Raw genomic sequence first — 27,004 nt, 5'->3', positions numbered from 1 at the left:
CTGCAAAATATCCTAAATCCACCTTCAATCCATGTTGTAAAGACAGAATTAAGATCATATAAATACTTTTTGAGCCATAACGATGGAGGGTCTCTCAATGGGCGTCCTCTTGGCCATCTCCAGCAGCAGTCTCTTCAGTTTGCGAGGCATTGCCAGCTTTTGATTGGGAGACAAACTGAACTTGGCCGTCGCCCAGAGGATAGCAGCGACTCCATACACACACACCTGAGACGAGACAGGGAGGAAGAGAAGAGAGCAGAGGCTACAACCAGGGCAAAACGAAGGTGAAAGTGAGATTTGTAAAAGTGAATTCAAGCAGTAAAGACGGGCTGACCTTCTCAGTCACTATCCCGTGTTCTTGATATTCAGGAGCAAGATAAAACTCATCTCTGGATCCTGCAGGGAACACTGAAGTCAACGAAAGCATCTTAGAACTGTTGCCTCAGCGTTTCTCACATTTATTCTGTCCGTATACATTGACATTTTTAAAAAAGTAAAGTAAACGTCGAGGCTTCAGCAGCACAGAGACTAAACATGACTCAGGTTAACTTACCAACGTTTTTAGTTTTCAAGAAGAGTACTTCTCCCTCGCTGCCAACATGCACCGTGTCCAGGCATAAATAAGCTGACGGGGAAGAGAAAAGATAACTGCTTTGAACAATGACGCTTAAAAAACTGCAAGTAAAATAATATTTACTTATTTGCAATATCTTTTTCCATAATTTTCCAGATAAAAAGAGCTGGTTCTCAAATCACCACAAATTAAATCAACTTTGATAAACCCCCATTTATTAGTCGAGCCTGACCTATTCATCGGCCAGCCGATAATAGCGTATCCAGTGACCACTGGTATCGGCTCCTTTAATCGCAGTAATCTGCCGATATTACTACATTTATTCACCATTCAAATAGCCTTTAATTTGACTTTCATTGTATTACACTAGCAGTTCTCTTTCACCAGCGGAGGGCGCTATATGGATTACAACAAGCATCATCACTCTCCAGAGTGTCGAGCGTTGATGCACATACATGCCCCGTTACTTTCCAGTTGAGTGACCATCTTGTCTTCATTATCGTTTTCACAAATGTTTGATAACTGCATTTGAGGGATCAACACAATAAATGTGTATATCTATATATTTATCTCTACAGATAGAACTGATACCGATATATCGGCCAATATAACAGTATCAGATTTTTTTCTCTCCATAATATCGATATCTGTATTGGCCCTAAAAAATTCAATATCGGTCAGGCCCTATTTTTTGGATATCAAGTAAGATATCAAGTTTTTGATAATAGGTACTTAAACTATGGTTTTCAATGAATCAATCTTTTTTTAATAGCGCCAATTCATAACAAATTTTATCTCAAGACACTTTGTAAAAGAAGAGGTAAAATACCAACTCTTTGTTATATTATCTACACAGACCCAACATTAATCCATCATGAGCACTAAGAAACATTAAGCAAAGTTACAGTGGCAAGAAAAACTGCCTTTAAGAGGAAGAAACCTCAAGCATAACCAGATACATGAGCAGCCGTCTGCTGAGACTGTGGTGGGCTTGGACAAAAGGAAAGAGGGAGATGCAGGAAGAAGGAGTGAGACAAACAGAACAAAAACAAAGTTTTAACATGTTGCAGTAAAATGTACCTGGAAAGTCGATGTAGGTCTGCAGTGAGGACAGGCAGGTGTAACACAGAGCCCAGAGCTCATTGACGGTCAGCCTCCGTCCACACCGAGTCAGTAACTCTCTGAGAGAGATCCACTGGACATGAGAATAAAAACAAATAAAGTTTATAAGAAGGAGCTTCAGCTGATTTCTCTGTTTGCCTCCTTTACTCAAACTGAAGAAACACCTCACTCAATGTTGACTTTATTTTGTATTTTCCACTGCCAACGATGATTTGTCCTGAGGGATTGTCCTTTCATCCACCTTTACACTCTACCTCATTGAGACTAAGCGCTCATGTTACATAACTCATCATCATACTACTCTTTTGAAGTTTCATGATGAGATATGCTAAAACATTTCAATAAGCAGGGAGCAGTTTTCGCCGTTGGCAGCAGCTATGGCTACAGGCATTTACTGTATGATTGTCTGTTCCCATTCTCGTGAACACAATATTTCTGAAAGGAGAATCTTTGAATTTGTTGCAAACTAGTCCTGCACAATATGAGGCAAAATATACAATGTAAGCTAACATAGTTCAATATTAACGGTATGGATTGGGATAAATAGAAATAAAATAAAGAGTGCATATGAGCTGTAAAGCACAATGTCTATCTGCTATTCTTCATGTTTTACACAATATCTGTGCTTATTATCGATCCCTCGAAAAAAAACAATAATCTCCACAAACTGTCACTAACTAACCAGCGATAGCTTGTAGCTAGCTTTAGCTTCTACAAGCTGCATCAACATGGGTTGAAAGCTTGGCCAAATATCCCCAGGCCTCCATCCAACAGGTAAAAAGTGCACATGCTGAGTGAGAAAACATTGTTTGGCTTCATTTAAAAATGTGTTCTTATATTTATTGAGAAGGCTCATATTGTGATAACAATAATTCACATACAAAGCCCTCCATAACCTGGTTCCCCCCTACCTGTTTGAGCTCCTGCACCGGCACACTCCCACCCGCACTCTCAGGTCTGCTGACGCAAACCTCCTGCCCTGACAGCATCAAACAACTGATGAAAGAACTGCAGAGTCAGAGATATAAACTAACCTCGTCCTGAGTTTCTTCATTTAGGCACAGCATGCTTTTCGTCATGTGGTTGTTGGAAATGTAGAGGCTGTGGTTCAGGGAGCTCTCCCCTTTAGAGTCCTGCTCCTGTTCCAGGTCCTGACAGGAGGTACAGGGAGACTCTGTGTGCCGGAGGCAGTTATTAGATTCAACTCTGTGGTTCTCTTGGATTGTTGTGTCTTTACTGCAGAATGTCTCTGCAGTGTCCTCATTTCCTTGTGAAAATATTCTGTCAACAATGGAGTTCCCACAGTCCTCGTAGCTGCTGTGTGAGTACGCCTCGCAGGACTGTCCCCGCTCCAGTTTCTGAAGTCTGTCACTCCACACAGACCTGCAGCTCGGGTGTTCCTCCGCCCCTATCTCAGAGAGGTCGGACACAGGTACGCTGATATCTCCGTGTGCGGTCGGGGACAGACTCGGGGGGTTGTTGGAGTCTGGGACCGAGCAGGAGCGGTTCAGAGCCCCCCTCCCTCGGGCCGGCCTCTGCTGGGCTCTCCTCCTCACTGGGGAGCTGTTGTAGGACCTGCAGTCCAACTCGTCCGCCGTGATCAGACCGTCTCCTTCACTGTCGTCCATGTCCTCGGCCCAGAGAGAGGAATCAAAGCCCCCACACACCTGAAGGTTTTCAAATCAGAGTCACAGTTTGAGCTGTTCTCAGTGCAGAAATATTCTTAATCATACATTGATTAGAGTAAAAACTGAGGCTTATAAGGTCAAACTGAAGGGGACATTTAGGAACGTTACATTTGCTACATGAAACTAAAATTCAGAATGTGAGTGTCTTTTTTTGGGTTTCTGTGGCTTTTATTGAACTGGTATCAGAACTTTAAAAACAATATTGAGGTTAGGTGTGCTAGCTTAAGGTCTCAGAGTGTCAAAAAACACAAAGTACGGTAACGCCTCCCCCTCATAGAGAATGGGCATTTGTTCACAAGCAGAGGGCGGCAAGGAGAGGCTTTTCGGCTATGAGAAATTATTCGATTAAACTCTGAAAAAAAGGTTTTATTACAGAGTATCCAAACATGCTTCCTGTTTCCTTAATGTGGAAATGCAGATAGTTTTAGTGTCTTACAATATAGAGCACCAAAATTCACTCCTCCTAACTCTTCTAATTCAAATGGATGGGTAATGAATTACTATAAAGTTATTTTGTTCTGGTAAAGTTATTTGATCCGGGTTACAAATGGCCTCTGCTATAGTTTCGCACTATGGTAGCCTTTTTTGAAAAAGGCAGCACATCTGGACAGAACACCGGTAAAGGCGAGAATCACTCCCATGATTCCCCGCCAGCCTCGCAGTCGTCTTTTGTTATTATTTTGATTGAGAGCCCCCTGGTGGCGGAGAGAGCGATTAAGGAGAAAATATGTGAAAATAGGCCTTGTGATCATTTGGCTTTTAGGATTGAAACGTTGATTCTACAGCGACCTGTCGGACAGCACAGAGACAAAGCAAAGAGTAACCACCTGTTATCAAGCAACCTGTCATTCTCGTATCTTCTCTTCTGACCGCCTTCTTTCCAGAACTGAGTTAGGTTTAGGGATAGGTCAACATGATGTGCAAAAACACCTTCTTTGTGAAGGTCATGGGTCTGCTGAAGCTCTCTATGCCATGTCAGCAAAAACACGCCCGCCCGGTCTAAATGCAATCGTTTTTAACCATGAGGACAAGTGCCACAAAAACACTACCCTATCTGTATACAGTTTTTGTTGCTGGTTTCTATCTACTCTGTGCAAGTAATCATGACATTGTAGAATAGTATTTACCCATCACTGTAAAATCCATCTGTATATAACTGGACTAATGACCTCTAAAGAAGATAATAGTTGAGAGAGCATCCAGGGCTAATAGCTGAGCTACAACAGCTCCATTTTAACAAAGAACAATACTTTCAGTAAACTTAAATGTATTCCTCATATAGCGCTTTCAGCTACTGTCACATACCTGCTTCCTGGACAGACCGTTAGCTTTAGCAGAAGAGTCCACACACAGCTCTTTACTGTTCTCATCGCAGCTCAGTCTTTTAAGCAGACATCTGGGTTTGGGATGCTGCCATCGGGCCTCCCAGGAGCCTTCCTGTCCATCTGTGGACGTACAAAGAGAGCGATTAGCACCAGTGGAAATCACAGCAGACACCAGACAGTGACAGGGAGTGTGAATTGAGTTGATGAAAGGACCTTGAAAGGTGGAAACTGATTCGATGGAGAGCACCCGTCGACCGACAGAAGACAGCTTTCTGCACACGGCTGCAGAGGAGGCAGGAGACAGCCGGGCTTCAGCCAGAGAGAGGATGTGCTGTGGGACAGTTACACTGTCAGGTGTGTCAAATTCAGAATAAATTAAACAATTATGATCAAATCTGTCTGGTTTTAAGAAGAGGACACTACTCGAGGGTAGAGACAGAAGATGCTAAGCACAGTTTATTGCTGTTAAAGTCTGTTAGCATAGCATTGGAATTGTAAATGTTTCATTATTACAATAAAAAACATGAAACTTGTGGCCTAATAAAAAGGATAATTACCCCCCCCCCCCCCACACACACACACACACACACACACTTCACCATTATGGTTTTTTATTGCAGTTTTTATTGTACTAAATACAACAGAGATAGTACAATACATCGTGTTGTAACCTTTGACTCAATACAAATGATGGAAAAATACCAATATGTCCCCGTGATGAAAACAGCCTGATATGGAACCTTAATGAGCACATTCCTTGTATGTAACCATGATGTGCAAAGCCTCCCACGAACGACCTTTTTGGATACCTTGATGAAAAACAACCTCCAATTATGGAAGAGAAACTTCTTATCTCATGAAGTGTGTGTGGGGGAAACTGTGTGTTCTTTAGTCCGGGGAGCTCCTCTCACAGACTACTCTACTCTGGGAGATTTCTACCTTCATAAAGAAACATCGGATTCTGAACTCGATCTCCGGACTATTCTGTAGTCATTTCTCTAACAACAACAACTAAACATCAAATGTAGTGATGGGACAAGCAGTTCTTTTCAGTGTACTGAATCAGTAGAATCAGTTCAGTAAAGTGATTCGTTCAAAAGATTCGTTCACCAAATCGTTCAGTACTTCTCCGCAGCTCTGTCTGTGAATCAGAATTTAATAAGCTGAAACACGGCCGAACGTTTAGTTCTGCTCGCGATCGTACTGAGAACAGCCGGTGGTGAATAATAAACCAATGAGCTGAGAATTTAGTTGGATAAAGTTACAGTTTGCAAACTGAAAGCTGCTAAAACAATCACATTTATTTTCCCCGACCGTTCTGTTCAGTACGTTCAGTACACGTTCAGTTCGTTCACTGAACGAGAGCTCCGATCTTCCTCTCAGTTCGTTCAGTGAACGAAACACTGACTGAACGTGAACGAGCGAGACTGCGAGTCACCAGCCTCAGACACACACACACACACACACACACACACACACACACACACACACACACACACACACACACACACACACACACACACACACACACACACACACACACACACACACACACACACACACACACACACACACACACACACACACACACACACACACCCACACCCTCCCTTTAACCACCACTACCACTACCTCACATGTATTCCTCCCCATGCTTTTGCACTACTGAGAAGTTACATACTACACCACATGGGCCACCACAACCAAAACAGCACTGTCACCTTAAATGCCCAGACTTTCTGCCCTTCCACATGGTCTCTGATGACCACGCAACTCAACTGTGAAACTACCACACAACACCAAGGTTATCAAGTATAAAAACTCCCTACACCGGAGTCTCATCAAGTTAGGCCCACAACACCTTGGAATGGCTCGACAGTTAGCTGCAGGGTCCCAGAGCCGACCCTCTAGATGCTAGCTCTGACTGGTCATAACATCCATCCGCAGAACTTAATTGAAAAATATCTCATTAACAATCCAAGAGGGCAGCCGGGTTCGAATCCGGCTTTTGGCTCCTTTCCCGCATGTCCCCACGCTCTCTCTCTCTCCCTGATTTCTTACTCTGTCCACTGTCCTATGAAATAAAGGTATACAAGCGCAATAAAAATAATAACAAATATTTATGGTATTTTTCTTTTTAAATATCTATTGTTTACAAGTTACCTATGTTGATCTTCTTTTAAGATTTTGATATTAATTATAAAAAATAATCTTTCACATTTCAGCAGGTAAGAAGCAGAGCGGGATTTTCTGGCACAACTTCACCAACAAACAAGGTGCATAAAGAGAGAAAGACTGGAAGAGGTCAGAAAGCTCCAGCAACACTTGAAGTTTGAAGATCAACTTTATTAACAAATCAGACCGACACGTTTCGGCTTGGGGCCTTCATCAGGGTCATCGAAGACTCAACGTTAATAAAGTTGATCTGCATACTACAAGTGTTGCTGGAGCTTTTTGACCTCTTCAAGTTTTAGCAGGTATCGTGTGGAACTCACCCAAATAAATTAACTCCATCGTTTTTAAAAAACAACCATTTAATACAACGTAAAAAGTAAAATAGAAACCTCTAATAATTTTTTAACTTTTCTGGTTTCCAGCTTTTACAAAAACCTTTCAACCTTAAATGTGGTGAATGATGCTGGGTTTTAAAATATGTTTTTGTTCTTCTTTTTATAATCAATGTATATTTAAATTTGTACAATAATTACATTCATTATAAGATTTTATTGTTTTTATTTTGCCCTGTTTGACAGTGAATGGCACTCCCTGCACTGAAACAGAATCACCACTTGGTGGTGATAAAGAGCATAGACTCACAACAAGCAGGGCCATGCAGCTCATCTCATAAGAGTGAAATAGATTTGAATAAACATTACAATAAACACTTGAACTCGTCTTGAAGGAGTCTTCATTTAAAATAATAATAATAATATTACATTTTATTTGTACTGCACTTTACATTTTTTTTTAAATCTCAAAGTGCTACAAAGATATAACCGGTTACATGAATAAAAAAGCATGGGAATAAAAACAGGAAGGCAGCTCAGGAAACTAAAAACACAAGCAAAAGGCTCTGTGGGTTTTAAGGGACTTTACTCCGAGCTGTCCCAGGGTTTGTTTCATCATCATTAAAGGACGTTATCTGGGTTGACTACTCACATGCTGCAGAAGAAAAACCGTCCGGCTCCCTGGGTCATTATTACTAAAAAAAAGTGCATCTACTAATTTATCTGTGACCATATGTCAACACTTTATCAGAATGTCTTATAGGTGTGACAGATTTTCTTCATGGGTTCTAGTCTTTTTATATTTTCTTTATAATAGTTATTTTGGGCCTTTTTGCCTTTAATGAATAGGATGGTAAATGTTTGGAGGACAGAGTAGAGGACGATATGCAGCAAAGGGCAGAGGTTGAATTCGAACCCACGGCTGCTGAGACGAAAACTACAGCCACTGTACATGGGGCCTGCGACATAACCGCTAGGCTATCGTCGCTCCGGTGACAGTCTTTTTGAGTTTCCTTCTTTCTTCTAATGTTTTTTGTTTTTATCACTGATCAGCATTTCCAATGAAAAAATAACCTCATTTAACACTTAACACCTGTGATGACAGACTGACAACACAATGCTGAAGTGAGATCTCTAATTATTCCACACCTGCCTTATCGTGTTTACTTCTCTAAATCATTCCAGCGGTAACCAGGGTTCGTTCTATACCTGCAGGAGAGGCCTGTCCTCAGGTGTCTCCTCCTGCATCTGCTCCAGCAGCTTCTGGATTTCTTCCCCCAGATCTGCCTCCAGCTCTGGCTCGATGACAAAGTTCAGTGCTGCAGAGAGCGTAGAGCCCAGAGAGTAAACATGGCCCTGCACAGAGAGGATAAAGAAGAGAAATCATCAGCATCATCAAGAGCAAGCTGCAGATGTGAGTTTAAAGAATGTTCAGAGATCTAAATCAGGGAATGATGACAGAGAAGACTAACAGGACACAGAATCCCATGACCATGTGGGGCAGTAATTGTCACTTACTGAACATTTTTATGACAAAGCTTTTGTTTTTTGTTGCTGCCCTGACAGTGGACATTATGGTCAGCCTTAAGGCTGCAGTGGATTTAAATCAGGTGCCTCTGAGCTCACATCTCAGACCTAACCATCACTCCCAACAATTGAAGTGGACGGTACCCATACTTATGTGGTGAACACATATGCAAGGCGGATCCCAGTGTGGGTCACCAAAATAGAAAAGCAAACATGCAGCCGAAGGACTAAAACCCTGTTTTGTTCTTGCTGTTGCGCTGGCCGTGCGTAATATCTCCCCAGAGAAAAAAAAAACAGTTGAGAAAAAGCACCAGAGTAAGAGTAAAAGGGAAGAGTTTTGGTTCCCTTTTCCATGATTTATGTATTTTGACACACAGCAAAATCAAAATGCATGGTTTATTTTTAAAATTCAGTTACATAAGTGTACTGCAAATGTATTCATGTTGTGGAGAGAGCAGAGTGAGCTTCACATTTCAGTTTGTGTTTCTGCAGAAGAAGGCAAAACTTGTTTTCATGCATCTGCTGCGTCACTTTGTTCTGTTTTACAGCAAGACTTCAGACTGCCCCTGTAGCACAGAAGACACCGTTATGAGGTGAATTATCGAAAGGTTAAGGAGCTCCACTCAGTTATTAAACCCACCAGGAATAACGCTCCCATCACACATGAAGCAGCAGGGATCATTCTGCACAGCTACACTATTATTTTGCCTCACTATGTTACAACTAGATGTTAACCTGTATGTCATAATGTGCTAACGGGTGATCATGAAGGATCATTTAGGTGTGGTCATCATCCCTGAACACTACTTAGCTCAGATGACAGAGCAGTGATTTGTCAATGATTTAATTTTGTTGATGTTTCAATTTTTGCTAACATCCATTAAAGGAAGAATGTGTGACATTTTACACATAAAGAGAGCAGAAATCAAGTCTATCCTGTGTAAATGTGTCTCTGAGTCATGACTGTCTACAATGAGTGAGAAGCTTGAGTCCCGCTGGCTGTGTTGTTGTCAGAGCCGTTTTTAAATCAAGTTTACATGGACGGGACGGCCAGCTCCTCCCCTTTGGGTAAAAGCTGTAAAAAATAATAACATACTCACTGCTTATTTGAATGTCACGTCATTTTAGATCACGGTCATTCCGTGTAAATTTACATGCAATATGAAGCTACGAGCTATTTGATAACTCCTTTAAAGCAGGAGTGAAGATTGGTTGGAGGTTTGTTGCTGCAGGAGAGCGGAGGCTTCAGTGTGTATGAAGGTAGATATATTGCAAAATGTGAGAGCTTGTAGAATGAGATGTGAGAGCTTGTAGAATGAGATGTGAGAGCTTGTAGAATGAGATGTGAGAGCTTGTAGAATGTGATGTGAGAGCTTGAAAAAGTGAACTTGTATGTAAAAATCTTAATTTACTCAAAAAAAAATTTTTAATAACTTGTGCCTATTATCTTTTACAACCACAACTCTCCAATTACAACTTCTCAAATCTTCACAAACTACTTTTCTCGCGTGAATCTGCGCTGCTTGAGTTTTGCAACACATTTTGTGAGACGTCTGTAGCAAAACAAATTTGTACTTGTAGAAATGCCCCCCTCCCCCCCGCTCTCCCGTGTGTGTGTGGGGAGGGGGGATTGACCAATCAGAAGGGAGGAATTGCAGGTACCGGGGTGAAGATGGTTGGTAAAAGTGCAATACAGCTCATTTCAATTTTCAAGTTTTTCAACATAGACATCTCAATCCACTGCTATTATAGAAGGTGACAGCCCTTAACATTTCAGACTAATGAATACAAAATAAAAATAAATAAAAATAAAAATAACTCTGCAAATCATCATTGTCAATGACATATTGCCTTAAATAAGCACATTTCAAGGTTATAATCTCAGTAGATTTCTAAAAGTAGAAATGCCCCCCTCCCCCCCGCTCTCCCGTGTGTGTGTGTGGGGGGCATTTCTACAAGTACAAATTTGTTTTGCTACAGACGTCTCGCAAAATGTGTTGCAAAACTCAAGCAGCGCAGATTCAGAAAAGTAGTTTGTGAAGATTTGAGAAGTTGTAATTGGAGAGTTGTGGTTGTAAAAGATAATAGGCACAAGTTATTTAAAAAAAAAATCTGAGTAAATTATAATTTTTACATACAAGTTCACTTTTTCAAGCTCTCACATCTCATTCTACTAGCTCTCACATTTTGCAACATATCTACCTTCATAAGTGTGGGGCCAGACTGCAGTTTGTTTTGGTTTTTTGCTGGTGCTCAAGGGTGACATCTACTGGATCATAAAGTCGCACATTCTTTCTTTAAATAACAAACAGGGTTCAGGATTCTGATGCTTCATAACATGTATCTTTTTAATGATCACATTGGACATGTTGTCGGTTTACTTTTTCATCATTTGAGTCCTTAATCATCCGCTGCTCTGTACCTCTTGTGCACATAGCCATTTCTCTGAGGCTCTGTGCTGAATCATCACAGGCTCTAATCACCATTTAATGTCTTTAAAATCTAAAGAAGCTGACGGAGGCTCTGTGTTCATTTGCATATGAAGCTAGAAGGTGAGAGTATTCAATGGAGACGCTTGGTCTGGCCATGGCCGTGTTTGTGTGTGTATGCGGGTAGTGTGTGTGTGTGTGTGTGTGTGTGTGTGTGTGTGTGTGTGTGTGTGCGTGTGTGTGCGAGTGTGTGTGTGTGTGCGAGTGTGTGTGTGTGTGTGTGTGTGTGTGTGTTGTTTTACTTTTATTCATATCACTGCCAGTGAATTCTGAATACTTCTATGTCTATTACTAGGATTTCTCTGATGGACGTTAACTACCAGCGTACTGTTTCAGCTGTGGAGCGCCTGTCAATCATTCTCCACTGAGTGGCAGATTTACTGCAAGTCACACATGGGCTGAAATCTGTCCTGCTGCAGTGATATGAATTACTCAAACTTTGCAATGATTAAAATTGCAATAAACCGGTTGAAGGGCTACATCAGCCTGCAGATTAATACAAAGTCAGAATTTTCCTTTGTCAGATTTTTCCAAGGACAAGACAGGCAAACCACTTAAACTGCTTACTTCATGAACAATGTTTGGATAAAAAAAACTGGGATGCAATGAAAAGTTGGAGAGGAGGAACTCAACATTGATTGGATTTAAAATCCATGAATGTCCTTGCATTGACTGTATTTGTTAATAACAGCTGCTCCAAAGAAAGATAGAGGAAGTCTTTCTTAACAAACTTATTTCGGATCCCCATCCATCCATCCATCCATCCATCTATGCTGTTCTGAGAATAGTCTTTATTCACAGAGCCTCACCAAGACACTACATTTAAATACAATTGTACCAACATTTTCCCCCTAAATCTTAATGTTAAAAGAAACACTGCTATCACTTTTACCTTTCTCTTTATTCCTCTTCCAGTGATGCTGCTCAGTGTACCTGTTCTTTATATCTCAGTTGTTGCATTACAGTGATGGGAATTCAGTGTCAGAGTGGTCTGACAGTTAGGCTTCTTGTCCCTCGTGCAGTCATTGCACTGCAGATTGTGGTGTTTTATAATAAGGTGGAATAAGCGAGTTGTATTGCACATTGCATGCAGCGCAGTATTTATGGACTTTTTGTAGATTATTTGATTTGAAGATTAGTTGTTCTACAAAATCCATCCATCCATCCATTATCTTTTACCTATTTTCCCATTCAGGGTTCATGAATGGGGGATGATGGAGCCCTTCCAAGCCACACTCACATTCACACCTACGGACAATAAAGAGTCATCAATTGGCCTAACAAGCATGTGTTTGGATTGTGGGAGGAAGCCGGAGTACCCACGCATACACATGGTAACATGCAAACTCCACACAGAGAGGCTATTTTCTGACGGGGATTGGAACCAGTAACCATCTTCTTTTTTCTTTTCTTTTTTAAATGGGCTGCAGATGGAGGGTGCAGGAAGCTGAAGCATGTGCAGAGTTTTCATCCGTGGTTGATCATGTTTATTTAATTGTGGGTATACTGTTTAACTATGTAGCTCAAGGTTGGGATAAAATACTAGCATTTCCAATGACCCATAATTCACCGTTAAGTCACTACCTTACTTCTTTGTAATGTCTCTTCTATATTCCTCAGAATGAGCTGGAGGTGACCGAGGTGAGAACCACAGCTGTATGATTGATGACTTTAAGGTGAGGACAGAGGAGCAGCAGCACCCTCTTCTCCCTCATCAAACACCAGCAAGATACCCGTGACTGTGTGGTGTAGCAGGAAAACTCCCTGAGGGGTGACAACTCTGTGTGTGTGACCTTGACCGGATCTAAACCTATAAGAAGGCGGCCTCACCTCGAACGTGCTGCCTGTGCTGTCGAACTCCGGCGGTACAAAGGAGCCTTCTGGATCATCTGCAGGAGGGAAACACAACAATTACCTGCACCATTACGCCCCTCTGAAACACACACAGTCATCAAAAGGAGACAAACGATGCATTTCCTGTTTGATGTGAACCCTCTGATGTATAGCCATGTCAGATCTGTACCATAACATACACATAATGAGATGCTAATCGGAGCGATGTGTATCCAGCATGCTAAAACACAACAGTCTAACGTATGCAGCACTTCCTGTTTCGCTTTATCTTCATTACTCATGTGTCAGAGTGAGATAGTCCCCGACAAACAGGACAGGAGCTATCTGAAGAAGGAGCAGTGCTGCACCCTCATCCTCCTCACCATGAAATACGCTACTGATCAGACTGCAAGGCAAGACCCGCAGAAACATGAAAACAGCACCAACCTGCTGGACTGTGGATACAGGAGGAAGAGAGAGGGACTGAGAGAGAGAGAGAGAGAGAGAGAGAGAGAGAGAGAAGTTGGAGCCAAAGTTGGAGGAGAAAGAGGAGAGAAGAAAGGGAGGAAAGTGGGTCATGACAGATCTGGGTTTGTCTGGCTGCTCGGTTGTATGATGTCCCCTCCCAGGTGGAGTGAGGCCAATCTCCATCTCCCTCTCCTCTCCTCTCCTACATCTCCATTTTATCTTTCTCTATACCTTTTTCTACCTTCATTTCTGTTCCCTACATTTTCATGAAATTCATCAAATTGGCCTTATTAGTCAAATCCACTGTTCTTTATGTTTTTGCCTTTCTCAACACTTTGTGACATATTATGCAAAATCCACTTCACCATGTTGTTCTAACACTAATATGTGTCCCTACTCCGTCTACAAATCCCCAAATGATGAGAAAAGTCCATCCTCTCCGTTTTTTACCTGCTCCACTTTTCAGAAAATGTGTGCTCAAACAGGCTGTTTGGACATTTTCCCTTCATGACATCACAAAGGGCAGTGACCCCTCCCCCAGGTGGGTGACACTCCCACAGCTAGGTGTTTGTTCTGTCCTCTGAGTCTGCCTTCTCACCGTAAACAATAGGACATGGAGCGAGAAAGCCCGAGACACCCAAGCCCTTCCTGAGAGGGGGCGTGGTCAAACACAGCTCATTTACATATTTAAAGGTACAGACACAGAAACAGCCTGTTCTGAGCAGGGCTGAAATAGAGGGGTTTATAGACCTGATCAAATACAGGATCAGAGTGGATTTAGAACAAGAAACTTCACACACATGTTTTGGGGAGCTCTGAGAATTATTTAAACTGGTTGAAAAGCAGGAGAATATGTGACCTTTAATGTATCCTCTCTTTCTGCTCCCTTGCTTTCTTTTCTTCTTCTCTGTCCTTTTTTCAGATCTTCCCGCTATTTTGCATTTACATCTCCTCTATTTTTTCACTTGCTTTCCTTGCTATTGTCCATTCCTTTGACTGAGACTGGCAGATCAAACAAAAGGACATTTGAACCCTTTGGTGACTTACAGAGAAATGGACAGAGAAGAAGATAAAAAAGAGACAGCAGCCGTTGTCAATGACGCAGTTGCCCTGGGAGTGATGGTGAGAGCTCGGTGAGTCATGTATGCCCACAGCATTTTAGCATAACAGGTAGTAAGAGCTGAGCAATATTTCACTGATTCAACACACTCCCCAAACGAGCAGATCAGGCGTCCCACAGAGCACCTCTCGGTGCTAAACCGGGTGGGAAAGATTTGTCTTTTTTTGGTCATCATTGGATGAAAACTAACACAGGACACTTCGCTGCTCCGGATGTTTAATGTCAGTGCAGCCACATGACCCGCAGTCACATACAAAAGCACTCCTGCTGTTACTGGACTCATTAATTATCTGGAATGAAGTGTATTGATGAGTCATTGTAACATCAGACAGTCATCTCCACAGACCTCAAGGTCACTCTATAATAACACAGCCTTCACGGGAGGGACTGTTAGCGTGTGTGTGTGAGCACGCTGCTGGCTGCTCAATTTTATTCACCAGCTTGAAATTTCATCATAATCCCACAAAAGCTCAATTAAAAGGAATCAATGTGGAAGTGTACGGCGGGCAAAGTGCGCAGCTTGTTATGATTAATGATCGTCTCACTGTGTTCAGCAGGAACGACCAAACAAAAGAGGGGTAATGTGGGCACTGCAGATTCCAACTCCCTCCACGGGATGAATCAGAGATGAAGGAGTGAACGCAATCCAATAAAGCATGACGACAAATGAGGCTGCGAAAGGATTTGAGCTCACAGAGTCATCAAACAACTCTTTAAAGTGTCTCGATAACCGACAGAAGATTGGTGTGGAGATAAATGGATAAAACACTTTAAAAGGATAACATGCTGGCTTTGTACAACAACAACGCCCCCTGGCAAGTTTCACTCCGTTGATCTAATCAATAGTGATCAATTTCTAACGCTTGGCATCAGAGCACGGAAAAAAAAAGTGTGCGTCACTGTGTGTGTATGCACACATGCACAAGGATGAGAAAAAGTAAGATATATAAAGGGGAAGAAAAGGGAAACAGAGGAAAGGACAACAAAGAGAGGGCTTGTGAGGGAGAAAAATGATAACCTTGCAGTTCAGATTCGACCTGCAGACCTCAGCAGAGCCTGACAGATCCAGTGAGAGTTTAATTGAGTCCTTTCAAGCAGGAATTTGCAAATTAAAGTGATACAAATCAGGGCAACAAAATGGAAAATGTGCCTTCTCTCTGAGTCAAACAGCTTAAACCGCAGTAAAGGGACAACCACATCAAAGCTTTGCAATGCAGTTCTGATCTGTCTTCAAGTTAAAGTTTATAAAAGAGGTTAATATTGTGCCAAAAGTGCAAATCAAGGAGTTTAAAATGTGCATGAAGTGGTTTAATTATTGAACAAATATAAAACATGAATGTGTCTTTGCAGAAGACTCACCACTGAGCTGCTCCATGAAGCAAACGTTCCCATGGGCGTTGAAGGCCAGAGTGTCGGGTGTGATGCACAGGGTGTGAAAGAGGTGGGACGGTCTGATGCTCTGCAGCGCTACAACGCACTCTGCACACACCGCCCACACCTCGTCCTCAGACAGACAGCTGTCCCGCAGAGAGAGGATGTCTGCCAGGGACACGTTCTCCTGCACACACGCAAAAAGATAAGCACACACATACAAGTAAGTCTAGGTAAGCACATACACACGTTTATCTTTGCAGGCTGGGGTGGTCGCTGTACTGAAGACTCACTGCGTAGAGAATAACATATATTTAATCTCAGGCAACAAAGAACCAAAGTTAGAGTATTCCAGTGTAAGATGAAGCATTACTTTCTGATGAACTAATCATCATTTCTGTCTTTAGAGTTACTTGGTTGTTTCGGGGAGGGGACTTCCTGGTTTGAACAAAGGTGTGGCCAAAGGCTGAGGACACTCTTGTGCTGCAGGCAGCTCATTGGAGCAGACCAAGTGCTCCATTGTCATGGGGGGGGATTTGGATTGCGTTTGTTTTGGTTTGTATTTAGTTTAACTTGGCGTCCATTTTGTTAAACCTTTGCGTTTAATTTGCTTTGGCCGAACCACTATATAATGCTGCATTCATGTGATGTTGGACACATCGGAAAAACGAGTTTCCGAGTTGTAAAATGCACATGAACACATGCTCAAGTCGGAACAACAAATCGGAAACTCAGAAAAGAATTAGGTGCCCGACTTCCCAAATGGGGGGCAAAATATGTTTTGTTTTTGTTATTAAATCACGTATCACGTTCACACATCAACTTTTTGCTCAAATATAACTTTGAAAAGTTACATTTCACTTATCCTCTTTGACGCATCAAACTTTTTTTTGTTCTTTTGTTACAACATTACGCTTTCCAAAACTGAAATCACTTGAACACACTGAAGTCAGAAGAACAACTTCCCAACTCCGTAACTTGGACCACCTGAGCAGCACCTGAATGCTGCATAAGTTCCCTTTTGTCTCGTTGGGACAAACACGAGAAAGTGTGGTCCATCTGGATAACCAGAGGTGGAATGGTTATTGTCGGATGTCTAAACACCAGAGAGAAAAGGGGTGCTTAAAGTTTGTAGCTTTGGAGATGGTTATAGCGTTGTATCCTGTTTCCCACTTCAATCAGAGGTGAGGAAGAAGGGGGTGGTGAGTGTCACTGTCTCCAAAGGCAGAGTCAATCCTCAAGATTGAAGGAGCGCATGAAGCAAGGAGAAGATGGGATTATGGGAAGGGGAAAAGGAGGGCACTACATTGGTGTGCTTTTCACATCACAGGGATGTGAAAAGCACAGGGACAGGGAAAATCAGAGAGGATAAAAATGGTGCTGGATTCAGCCAGAAGGTTTTTGGACACAATGGACATTACCAGAGAGGGACTTGGCAACACACAGAGAAGTGACTCGCACAGACTCAGGGAACTGGGTCTGAGCCATAGACTGGACAACATCATGAGGGAGGAGCACTATGGGTGCACTGTGAAGCAACTCAGAAGGTGGCAGTAATGCAACACACATGGATGCCAAAAGCCATCAAATACCACAGAAGAAGAGGATTACGTTCACTTTTCTTATAGGGCCTAGTTCTTGGAATATGGTTTGTTCATTTGGTTTTCTTTGTTCGGGAGAAAAAACAAACACGTTTTTTGTAAAGTTACTCCTGTGTCTCATGCCTGACTGCTTGGTCTCTAACAGAGGGGAAGATTATTTGGCATTCTTTAGTTTGAAAGCCTTCAAAACATGGCTTGCTCCTGCTCTTTATTTCCCCTGAATTTGCTTATACCCATATTTCAACAAAAGATCCAGAATATTTTCAACACAGACTTCACTTCTGGACTTGTAAATGTTTCCTTACAACTCCAACCGTTTGTTGATGAAATTTAAACTGAGATGATTTAAGACCTTCACTGTAGTAGCTACTCCCAACAACATTTACTGCTTAATACTGCCTGCATGCTCAGATATTCTACCCAGTTGGAATCGGTATCCTATTCTTTTGTATGAAAATGTTTTAGTTTCTTTCAAGGCTGCAAAATCACAACACAACAAACACCCTCTTTTCACACCCTTTATGCAGCTAGCTGAGCCAAAACTTCACAACTAGCACCAACACTCTGATTTAACTCAGTACAACTTGTGGACGTCACCCTGTCTCTGTTTGGATCTAACAGTAACATCATCTCTCAAATTCAGAGCATGACAGAAACAGCGAAGAGAGAAAGATGAATGTTTATTTCACATTTATTCATTATTTTAGCCGAGTGTTTAAGAACGCCCGTATAAGGAATACATCTGTCCAACAGCTGTCAGCTGATTGGACTTTGAGAGCCCTGTATTCCAGCTCTCCACACAGTCCTGTTAATCACTCTGCTGTACTGCTCGTAGTGCTCTATGCTGTTTCTGCACTCATGTGGCACAAACTGAGATCACTGGTTAGTTATTAAAAGGCAACGTGTGCACTTTTTGAGCTTTTGTTCTGCTTTTGAGAAGATTTTCTATTAATATTTTTTTTGTCTTGTGGAAGCACAAAGTGGGTTTCTGGCACGACTTCACCTTCTGCCAAGGTCTAAAGCCACATGACCGTACGCCCAGTCCATCTGTGTAGACCCACCGTTTACTGAAATCTCTGTAGAAGATCATGAGTAAAAGTGTGTACACTTTCAGCATCCCTTTTGTCGTTACCCTTTTTTTCCCTGCCGAGTGTCACCTCAAAGAGCGCAACATAAGGAAGCGTGAACTGCGACTGAAAGCTGCGGTATGCTGCGTGTGCTGCTGTGATAAAAACGTCCTGTAGATTTTCCTTGGATACATCAGCTTGTTGGTAGACATATTCTCTTCGTCAGGTCTGTTTCTTTTGTTTGTTTTGACTACGGTCAACCCGCCAACCTCGACGTCATCTTCTGTTGTTGTTTTGATTGAGCCTCCTGATTGCTGAGTTTACATTCTGTGTGTTTAAATGTGATAGAGACATTGAAGACAGGACTACTATACTTGGGGAATGACCTGCCTGAGATGACGGGCTCCTCAAACTGAAAACTCCTCCTCATCCTTCAAATCACTTTACAAAATACTTTCTTGTGATGCTTCCCTCCACTGGTCTCTTTGTATTTTGTACGGCCTGCTTGTTTGAATCTTCTTGTTCTGTAAAATACATTTAGTTTTTTGTTCATTTGAGCAATCTTTTGTTAAAGGCACAGTGAGTGAGTGTGCTTAGATTACAGTTTGAAACATTTGTGCATGAGGCACACACATAGTACACAGTTCTGCAAGCGGTGACGCACTCTTCCACTGCTCAGATTGTGAATCTCCCTGAGGCAAATAGTGATTTTGAGCTGAGCAAATCAAATATTGACTTGCCTTGACTCTAGAGGAGGCAGTATTGTGTCAATAAAAGCAAAAAAACGTTAAGTCAGAGTGGAAGGACGCTGGTCACAAGAAAATGTGGATGTACACTCTTTACGAGTGACTTATGAAAACGTTTACCCATTACAGACGCTTGTCATAGATATTATAACGTAAAGTTAAGGTAAACACAGTTTAGTTTTGATCATGGGAAAACTCCACAGTTCATTTTAACCTCTCTTAAAAAGGAGCCATTCAGCTACTTTTACAGTTTGTGAACAATGACATGCTCCGTTGCGTTTGCTGCTGCTGCTGCTACACTGAATCAGTGTTATGTAATGCAGATCTCCTCCCTGGAGTTCATCTGCATAATGTAGTTCCTTTAGAGTTCAGGTAATCCCTTCCCCAAAACACACGAACTGAATGGTGCCAGACAAGTTCTTTGAGAGAGGTCACCAACTCAAGCTTGTTTGGGATAAAGTGGGTTGGGAATACAATTGATGTTGTAAATATTCTGGTTTATAATGTCATCTCACACCGTTCAAGGAGAATGTTTACAATGCACAACTTTAGCTCATGTCTGTGTGCTCATACTGTACAGTCCTATTGTCGGGTACCACCTGAGTGCTCACACTGTTAGTGTTAAATCAGGATGGAGAAAAAATGATATTCCAGAGGGCTGAATCAGGCTAATATCTTTAGCTGGCGCTTAAGTATTCGTAACTTAGAATATTTCCTTTTCCTCTATAATAATGTACACATTTAAATGGCTTGATGCTCTTCTGGATTAGTATACTTCAGAAATTCACAGCTCCTTGTGGCTGTGTCAGTGCATACCTGCTGGTTCGATAGTGACCTTTGGATTAAACCAACTCCATAGAGAGAGGGGGTTTCCTTGTTGACGTATGATATATTGCATAAAAACATTTTCTGACTTTCTTTATTTATAGCTTCTATTGTTAACCTTGAGGGGTTTTATGGGTAAACATATTGTTTGCGCTAAAATCTGAAATAACTAAAGGCATTTTTCTTTCTGTGGAGGACAGTGTCCAATATATAGACTGTAAAAATAAAAGGTATTTTTTATTGTGTGGCCATGTTTAGTTGTAACACATTTCCATTTTTAAGAGTCAATAAATGAGGATTTCAACATTGTACATACCAGACAACATGTCCAGCTGCTGTTTGTCTTATTAATTCTGGTGCCATAGCAACAAGAGTTTGAAAAGAAAAGTCCTAACCTTGTCCTCATTGTGACAACATAAATGAGAATCTTCACACTCTCTCTGACTCTGACTCTCATTTGAGCTTATAGATTGAAGGTGTTGGAGTACTTTTGAGTCTGTTGTTCGTGTTAAATCATTTTCATAAGTTTTTATCAGTCCAGATTATCTTATTCTGTTTTTGATTGACTTCAGTTGAATATCCATGGAGTTCATTGAAGGAAGTAGAGGCGTCTACAGACCAACCCAGGTGTTGTTCGACACTCCCATTGCAGATCTGCTGGGACATCCAGTCCTATAAAATCAAGATCGCAATGGTGGCTGAATCTTTACATCTTCAGCTGAAGAAAAAGCTCCCAGCCGAGCTTAACGTCTCTCGAACTGCAGCTCTGGGAGTTTGAGTTGGAGGAGTTTGATGATGTGGACGCCATGTCTCTTCTCAAGCTGGTGTGGGAGTTGGACACCAGCTTTCAGATGAGAGATGTTGAGTTTGAAGCGAGAAGATTCCTCGCCTCAACAGAGAAGATGCCATCCTCGTTTTCACATCCTAGGATCATCAGCCAGTCGCATGAGTATTGAAGGATCCTGGCAGAACAGCGACATGAGGTTCCCGTTTCCAAAGAGTTGGGCCCACAACAGGTGGTGATGCATGTGGTTCCTAAAGTCCTGCAAGACTTATGGGTCCCTCCAAAAAAAAAAACACCTCCAGGGAAATGCCCTCCCTTATCTGTACATTATTTTGTAAGCAATTCAGCATAACAGGTAATTCTACTCATTGTTGAGCCATGTTTTCATTGCAGGACTTTTACAGGTAACATGAATCTCAACACTGTGTATAATCACTCCTTTTACTAAAGTAAATCATCCGGATATTTTTCTCACTCATTAAATCACTTTTCAGTCACTGTAAAATCCAGGATATAAATCACACCGGTGTATAAGACGCACCATGTTATGAAAGTATCTCAAAGAGAAAAAAAAGTTTAAACTGCCGTCCTGCGTGACGATTCCTATATTGTGTTCAGTAACGTCAACAACGAGCTGTTTCTGTGCAGCTCTGTCGCTCTTTTAGTTCCGTCTGTTTTCACTTTCGGGAGTTTGCACTCCTACTAGCTACAGTACGGTAGTTGAGCTCTCAGCCTGAAAGTTGTTGTGAAACAGAGACCTCTAGCTTACAAGCTCGCTACCCGACTCCGCTGGTCACTCTTTAACTTTAATATCGGACTCTTTCAATCAAAAGAGCACTCCACAAGGTTTATTTACGTTTTGTGTAAATGCAGGATTATGACCTCATGAGGAAGAAAAGGTGTGAAAAAGTTGCACAGACTGGTCGCCGTCTTTCCAAGCACAGCTTGCAATACGCTTTCAATATACAATGAATGGAGAGGAATTATTTAACCGCGCCTGGTCGTGCGCATGCTTCTGCAGCCGCAGTAATGAAGGTGCATGTGTCAGCTTTTTATACTGGTGTATTGGTCGCACCGGTGTTTAAGACACAGCCAACTTCAAGACGAAAAAATAGGTATTAAAAGTGCGTCTTATACACCGGATGTTATGGTACTTAAGACAGTCTACAACTTAATATTTCTCACCAGAATAGCCTCATTGACTTCTGGGTTTATCTGCCATTGATTTAGCTGATCGGGCTGTGATCTGCACTCGTGCCCCACTGTACAACTCCACTTTTCACGATGTGTTTGGGTGCTTGTCTACTCCAGCTAATGTTAGCATTGCTAGCACCACCAGCCTTCAGCCCTCCTTGCAGGTTAACATCCACATGCCTGTGCTAAATGTGGTTACACATTGCTCTGGTTGATATGCCAGTTTAAACTGATACAGTCTACATATATTTTTATCTAAATTTTCTAGATCAAAATACTGGTTAACCACGCTGCTCCTAGGAGATGCTCTCTGTTCACTTTGCTTGTTTACATCTCAATAGTAGAGCCAGAAAATGAGGCCCATTAGCCGGAGCTACAGCCATTTACCAGCATTGAGGCCCAACATAAAAAGCGTTGAACCCACAAGTCATTCTGTCGACCAGAGAGGGACAACATTTAATCATTTGGTCAACTACACATGCACATACCGAGGAAGGAAACGAGGGGTTGAAGCTTATTGGCAATTTGGGTACCATGATGCCTCTAATCAAATATGGCCATTCCAAAATCAACTGTGCCATGACCATGAGGTTATCGTTTTTCTTTTCCAACATTGCATGTAGAGGCCTTACCCCCCCCCCCCCCCCCCCCCCCCCCCTTGTAGGTGGACAGACTCCATCTGGCATTAACAGGAAATGCCAGATTACGAGTCCAAAACTGAACACAGCTTCCAGATTTTTCTCTCTTTTTTTGTGAGAACATTTTATCTACTGATTGCAGGGAAGCACTGATAACAAAAATGCATGTTAACCAAATGTCCTCCTAGCCTTCCGAGAACAACTCATGTAGCTCTAACATCGTATAATCGAGCCAAAAGCAAATAGCTGTGGTATTGTCTCTCCATTCACAGATGACAGCTTGTATCACTGATAGCAAAGTTTCCTGTTATATAAAAGTGTGATGTTCCTTCTCAGAAACTGTTACATTAATTAGAAATTCATGTGATTACATAACACCTGAAACTGTGTCCTAATTCTTCAAACTATAACAGCAGAAGACCCTGAATCTTTTCTTTCTCAGTTACAAGGGCGTTTGGCACGCAAAGAACATGGCATCCTGCACACACACACACACACACACACACACACACACACACACACTGGCTTTTCATGCCAAAGAGCAACTCTTTTACACCCACATGAACACACGTCATCTGTGATCCACAATAACCAAATGGCCCCATTTCTCCTGGCAGTGATCTCACAGTTTCCACACAGCATGGAGCATAAAGCTGCAGTCAGATTGTTGCAGGACCTTCCGTTGGCGAGAAAGTGAACACAAAAGCTGTCCTTCACGCAAGACAGAGGGATGGTAGAAGGAGGAGAGGAGATTAACAAAGCAGCAACTGTCCAGTACTTCCATTACCATCAGATTTTTTTCCCCTTCGTTACATTATTAATACCCCAGAAGGTTGCCTCTCAGTCTCATGGGAACAGACTTTTTTTTTTTACTCTTTTGTAAGTTTGAATGAATGACAGCTCTCAGTAACTTTTCAATCGTCTCATTATCTCTGAGTGACTGCAGGAGACGTGTCTGTCTGTGTCTCTTCATGACTCTCCTGTAGGTGCAGGAGATTGTGAACAATGCAGATCTATTGGATGTATAGTGGAGTGGAGCACAATTACAGTTGCCACTTCAAACAGCAACAGCAGCAGCGTCCCCATAAATAGAGAGTTTCCCCAGAGAACAGTGCAGAGGGAAGCTGGAAGTCTCTCTCACCCCCCCCCCCCCCCCCCCCCAAGTGAAATGTGGTGTCCTACATAAGTTTGAGCTCCAACTTTGTGATGAGACTGTTGGTGTCCCGGCACTATGTGAGAGGGAGACACGGCGAGAGAGTCAGTTGGTTAATCAACCTCAAAACCCATTCCACAATCACCCTGAGTGACATGACACACTTCAGAGAAGACAGAGTTAATGCTGGCTGATCAGTCATCTTTTCAGTTTATGTTGCTTCTACAGAAGTTGCTACATCTCAGGTGTCTCTCCGTTTTTTTGCATTTGAACCTTTTGCCCTTTTACTTAAGGCGTGGATAAAAGTCAAACTAACCAATTCTACACCAACATATCCAGATTCAATGGTTTGACACCTAATTGGTCTTCACAACTAAACTGCACAACTTTTTTAAAAGCAGCTTTCTAACTGCTGAGGGGATTATTAAGAGATATTTAAAATATGTTCCATACACTAAAGAATAGTATCCAATCATAATTAAAGCAAGAAGTAATTTGTCACATGTGGGTACCTAAGGGTCAAACAAAAAACATGTTAATCTGAGGAGGAGTGAAGCTTTTTGATGGTGATAGACTACTAAAAAGATCTATTCAGATGCTGAAAATTCAATCAATAAAGTTATGGCTTGTTTCACTGTTGATCAAATAAGTGAGTACTTCATAGTTGTAGCTCTAGTACAAGCCAAACAGTCGAAGTTCAGAAGAAATCCTCATCTGACTTCAGATCTGTGCAGTCTGCAGAAATATGGTGCAGTTTTCCTCAGTGCTCTATTTATGAAAATAATGTGATCTCAATATCCTGAACTCTGAGGAGACATGCAAGAAGAACATTGCAAACATAGGCTTCACGGTGTTGTCCTTATTCCTGATCAGACATGTTTATTTTAATACAAGCTAACAATAACAAACGATGAATGTAACTTCATGTCTCACCTCGTCCTCCAGCAGTGGGGGAAGATGCTCCAGATCAAAGAAGCCATCCCTCTCCTCAGCTCTCCCAAACATAGTGAACGCAGCTTCACTCCCCGGAGTCTCCATTGCACCAACTTTCACTCCTCAAGTAGCTATGGAGCGAAATTCAGCCCAAATTGTTATGGTTCCAGTCCATATAGATGGCATGCCCGAGCTGTGTGGGTTTCCCCCCCAGTGCAGACTTGCTGCAGTCCGGCTGTAAATCGATGCAGAAAATCAACCCCAAAATCAGGGGAAGGAGAAGCACAGCGACGCGCCTGGATCGGGGAGGAGGTGGATGCTGGCCGGTGTATGATGAGTCTGTCATGATCATACACCTCCATAGAAACAGGCGACACACTGAAGGCGATCACGAGCCGAAGCTATCCTCCGCCTCCTCCTCCACTTCCTGCTCCTCCTCCTCCCCCACCCGGAGGAGCCGGTGTTGGCAGAGAGGAGCACAGTGATGCTGCCTGCATGCTACAGTTGGCTCCACGCCTCCGTCCACAGTGTGACTCATTATTCATCACTTAGGTCTACTCCTCCTGATTATGATGATCTCTCTATGAAGGCTATTTATGAGAGCCGCCATCCATTGGCTCGTTAGGCTATAATTGACTGTGTGATTATTCACATCATCAACTATTTTGAACCAGTGGTGGTATGTTTATAATTATAATCACTCAGGTAGGCTACCTTGATACTCTCTATTCACTATTCATTTGCAGAATCTGTAAACTTTTTGATTGAAGTCAGTTTGATATTCGCTATTAGTGAGACATTTCTACAGTTATGATCAACATTAAATTGTCAAAGATGAACAGGTCATTTAGAGGAACTGAACTGAACTGAGCTTGTCCAGTGTTAGTGTCTCCATATGCACAGTTAGGGACCGTCTCTAAAGTGCAACACAGCCTGTTTCATTCCTCAATGACTCTTTCATCAGAGCGAATCTTACTCAAGACACATTTCGCAACTGTAAGTTAAAAAAAATGTCATAAGTAAATGGTTATCAAATATGAGGGGTGAAAGTAACACACATTTAAATGATAACAGCAGAAGCAATGAAAACGTTTTGCTCTTAAAAATGAAATTATGAATTATAAACAGATTTTTTTTAGGTCAGTTTGATAAAAATGCATATGATTTGATAAAAATACAGACTCATTTAGATTGTCATCCATTCATCAGTATATATATATATTACTGAGTTTAGTATTATAATTCAAAACAAAAAACAGTTTATTCATCATGTTAGGAAAGACACCTCGAGGGTGGATGTAACAGAAACTCATGATAAAAGGAGGTGAATAGAAAAGGATGTGAATTGACAAAATGAAGCAGTGAAAATGTGTTTGAATTGGAAATAAAAGTGATGAATTGCTAAGTGATTAGATAATCACCGCTCATTACATCATCAACAACCAGCTGTTTGTTTCTAGAAAGTCCCTTTAAAACCCCTGAACTCCACTCATCAGGGACATCATGCATTAAGTAGGCCATGAATATTTCCGAACTGTGATTTCAAAAGCTTGATGATGAATGAGAAGATTGACTCCAAACTGCTTCTGACACCTTTGACACACAGCTGGTAGTTTCTGAGAAAACCCCTTAACTGAAATATCAGTGACCTTTTGCCTTAAAAGAAGAATGTGTGATTTTTGATCCAGTAGATGTCGCCCTTAAGCACCAGCATGAAACCAAAACAAACTGCTGTTTGGCCACACCTCCTCCATACTGAAGCCTCCGCTCTCCTCCAGTGACACACCTCCAACCCCACTCCCCACTCAGTGAGTACAGTATGTGATTCTTTTTTTCTCTAGTTCTTGACTAAAACAGCTTTATACCCAAGGCCGTCCCGTCCATGTAAACATGATGTAAACACGGCTCTGACAACAACACAGCCAGCAGGTCTCGAGCTTCTAACTCATTGTAGACATTCATGAGAGGCATTTACACAGGATATAGCCTACTTGATTTCTGCTGCTTTTATGAGTAAAATGTCGCACATTCTTCCTTTA

The 27,004-nt window shown here is 41.9% G+C and overlaps 1 protein-coding gene across 2 annotated transcripts in view; it reads right to left on the bottom strand.

Moving 5' to 3' along the window:
• Positions 1–25,361, bottom strand: part of LOC132975875 (kinase non-catalytic C-lobe domain-containing protein 1) — a 53,898-nt gene extending 28,537 nt beyond the window's left edge. The window contains exons 1-11 of one of the 2 annotated variants that reach the window (XM_061040717.1): positions 24,966–25,361; positions 16,013–16,211; positions 13,063–13,121; positions 8,426–8,572; positions 4,923–5,040; positions 4,690–4,829; positions 2,731–3,363; positions 1,655–1,769; positions 554–625; positions 335–408; positions 67–225 (exon numbers count right to left, since the gene is read on the bottom strand). In XM_061040717.1, the coding sequence (XP_060896700.1) occupies positions 67–225; positions 335–408; positions 554–625; positions 1,655–1,769; positions 2,731–3,363; positions 4,690–4,829; positions 4,923–5,040; positions 8,426–8,572; positions 13,063–13,121; positions 16,013–16,211; positions 24,966–25,070 (1,821 nt within the window). In that variant the 5' untranslated portion in view covers positions 25,071–25,361. The remainder of the gene's footprint in view (positions 1–66; positions 226–334; positions 409–553; positions 626–1,654; positions 1,770–2,730; positions 3,364–4,689; positions 4,830–4,922; positions 5,041–8,425; positions 8,573–13,062; positions 13,122–16,012; positions 16,212–24,965) is intronic. The other variant, XM_061040718.1, reaches the window with a different exon arrangement.
• Between the last annotated feature and the right edge of the window lie 1,643 nt (positions 25,362–27,004).

This window comes from Labrus mixtus, chromosome 6 (assembly GCF_963584025.1).
Source record: "Labrus mixtus chromosome 6, fLabMix1.1, whole genome shotgun sequence".
In the NCBI taxonomy this organism is placed as follows: Eukaryota; Metazoa; Chordata; class Actinopteri; order Labriformes; family Labridae; genus Labrus; species Labrus mixtus.
The sequence above is the reverse complement of the archived record's forward strand: the minus strand, read 5'-3'. Positions and strand labels throughout refer to the sequence as shown.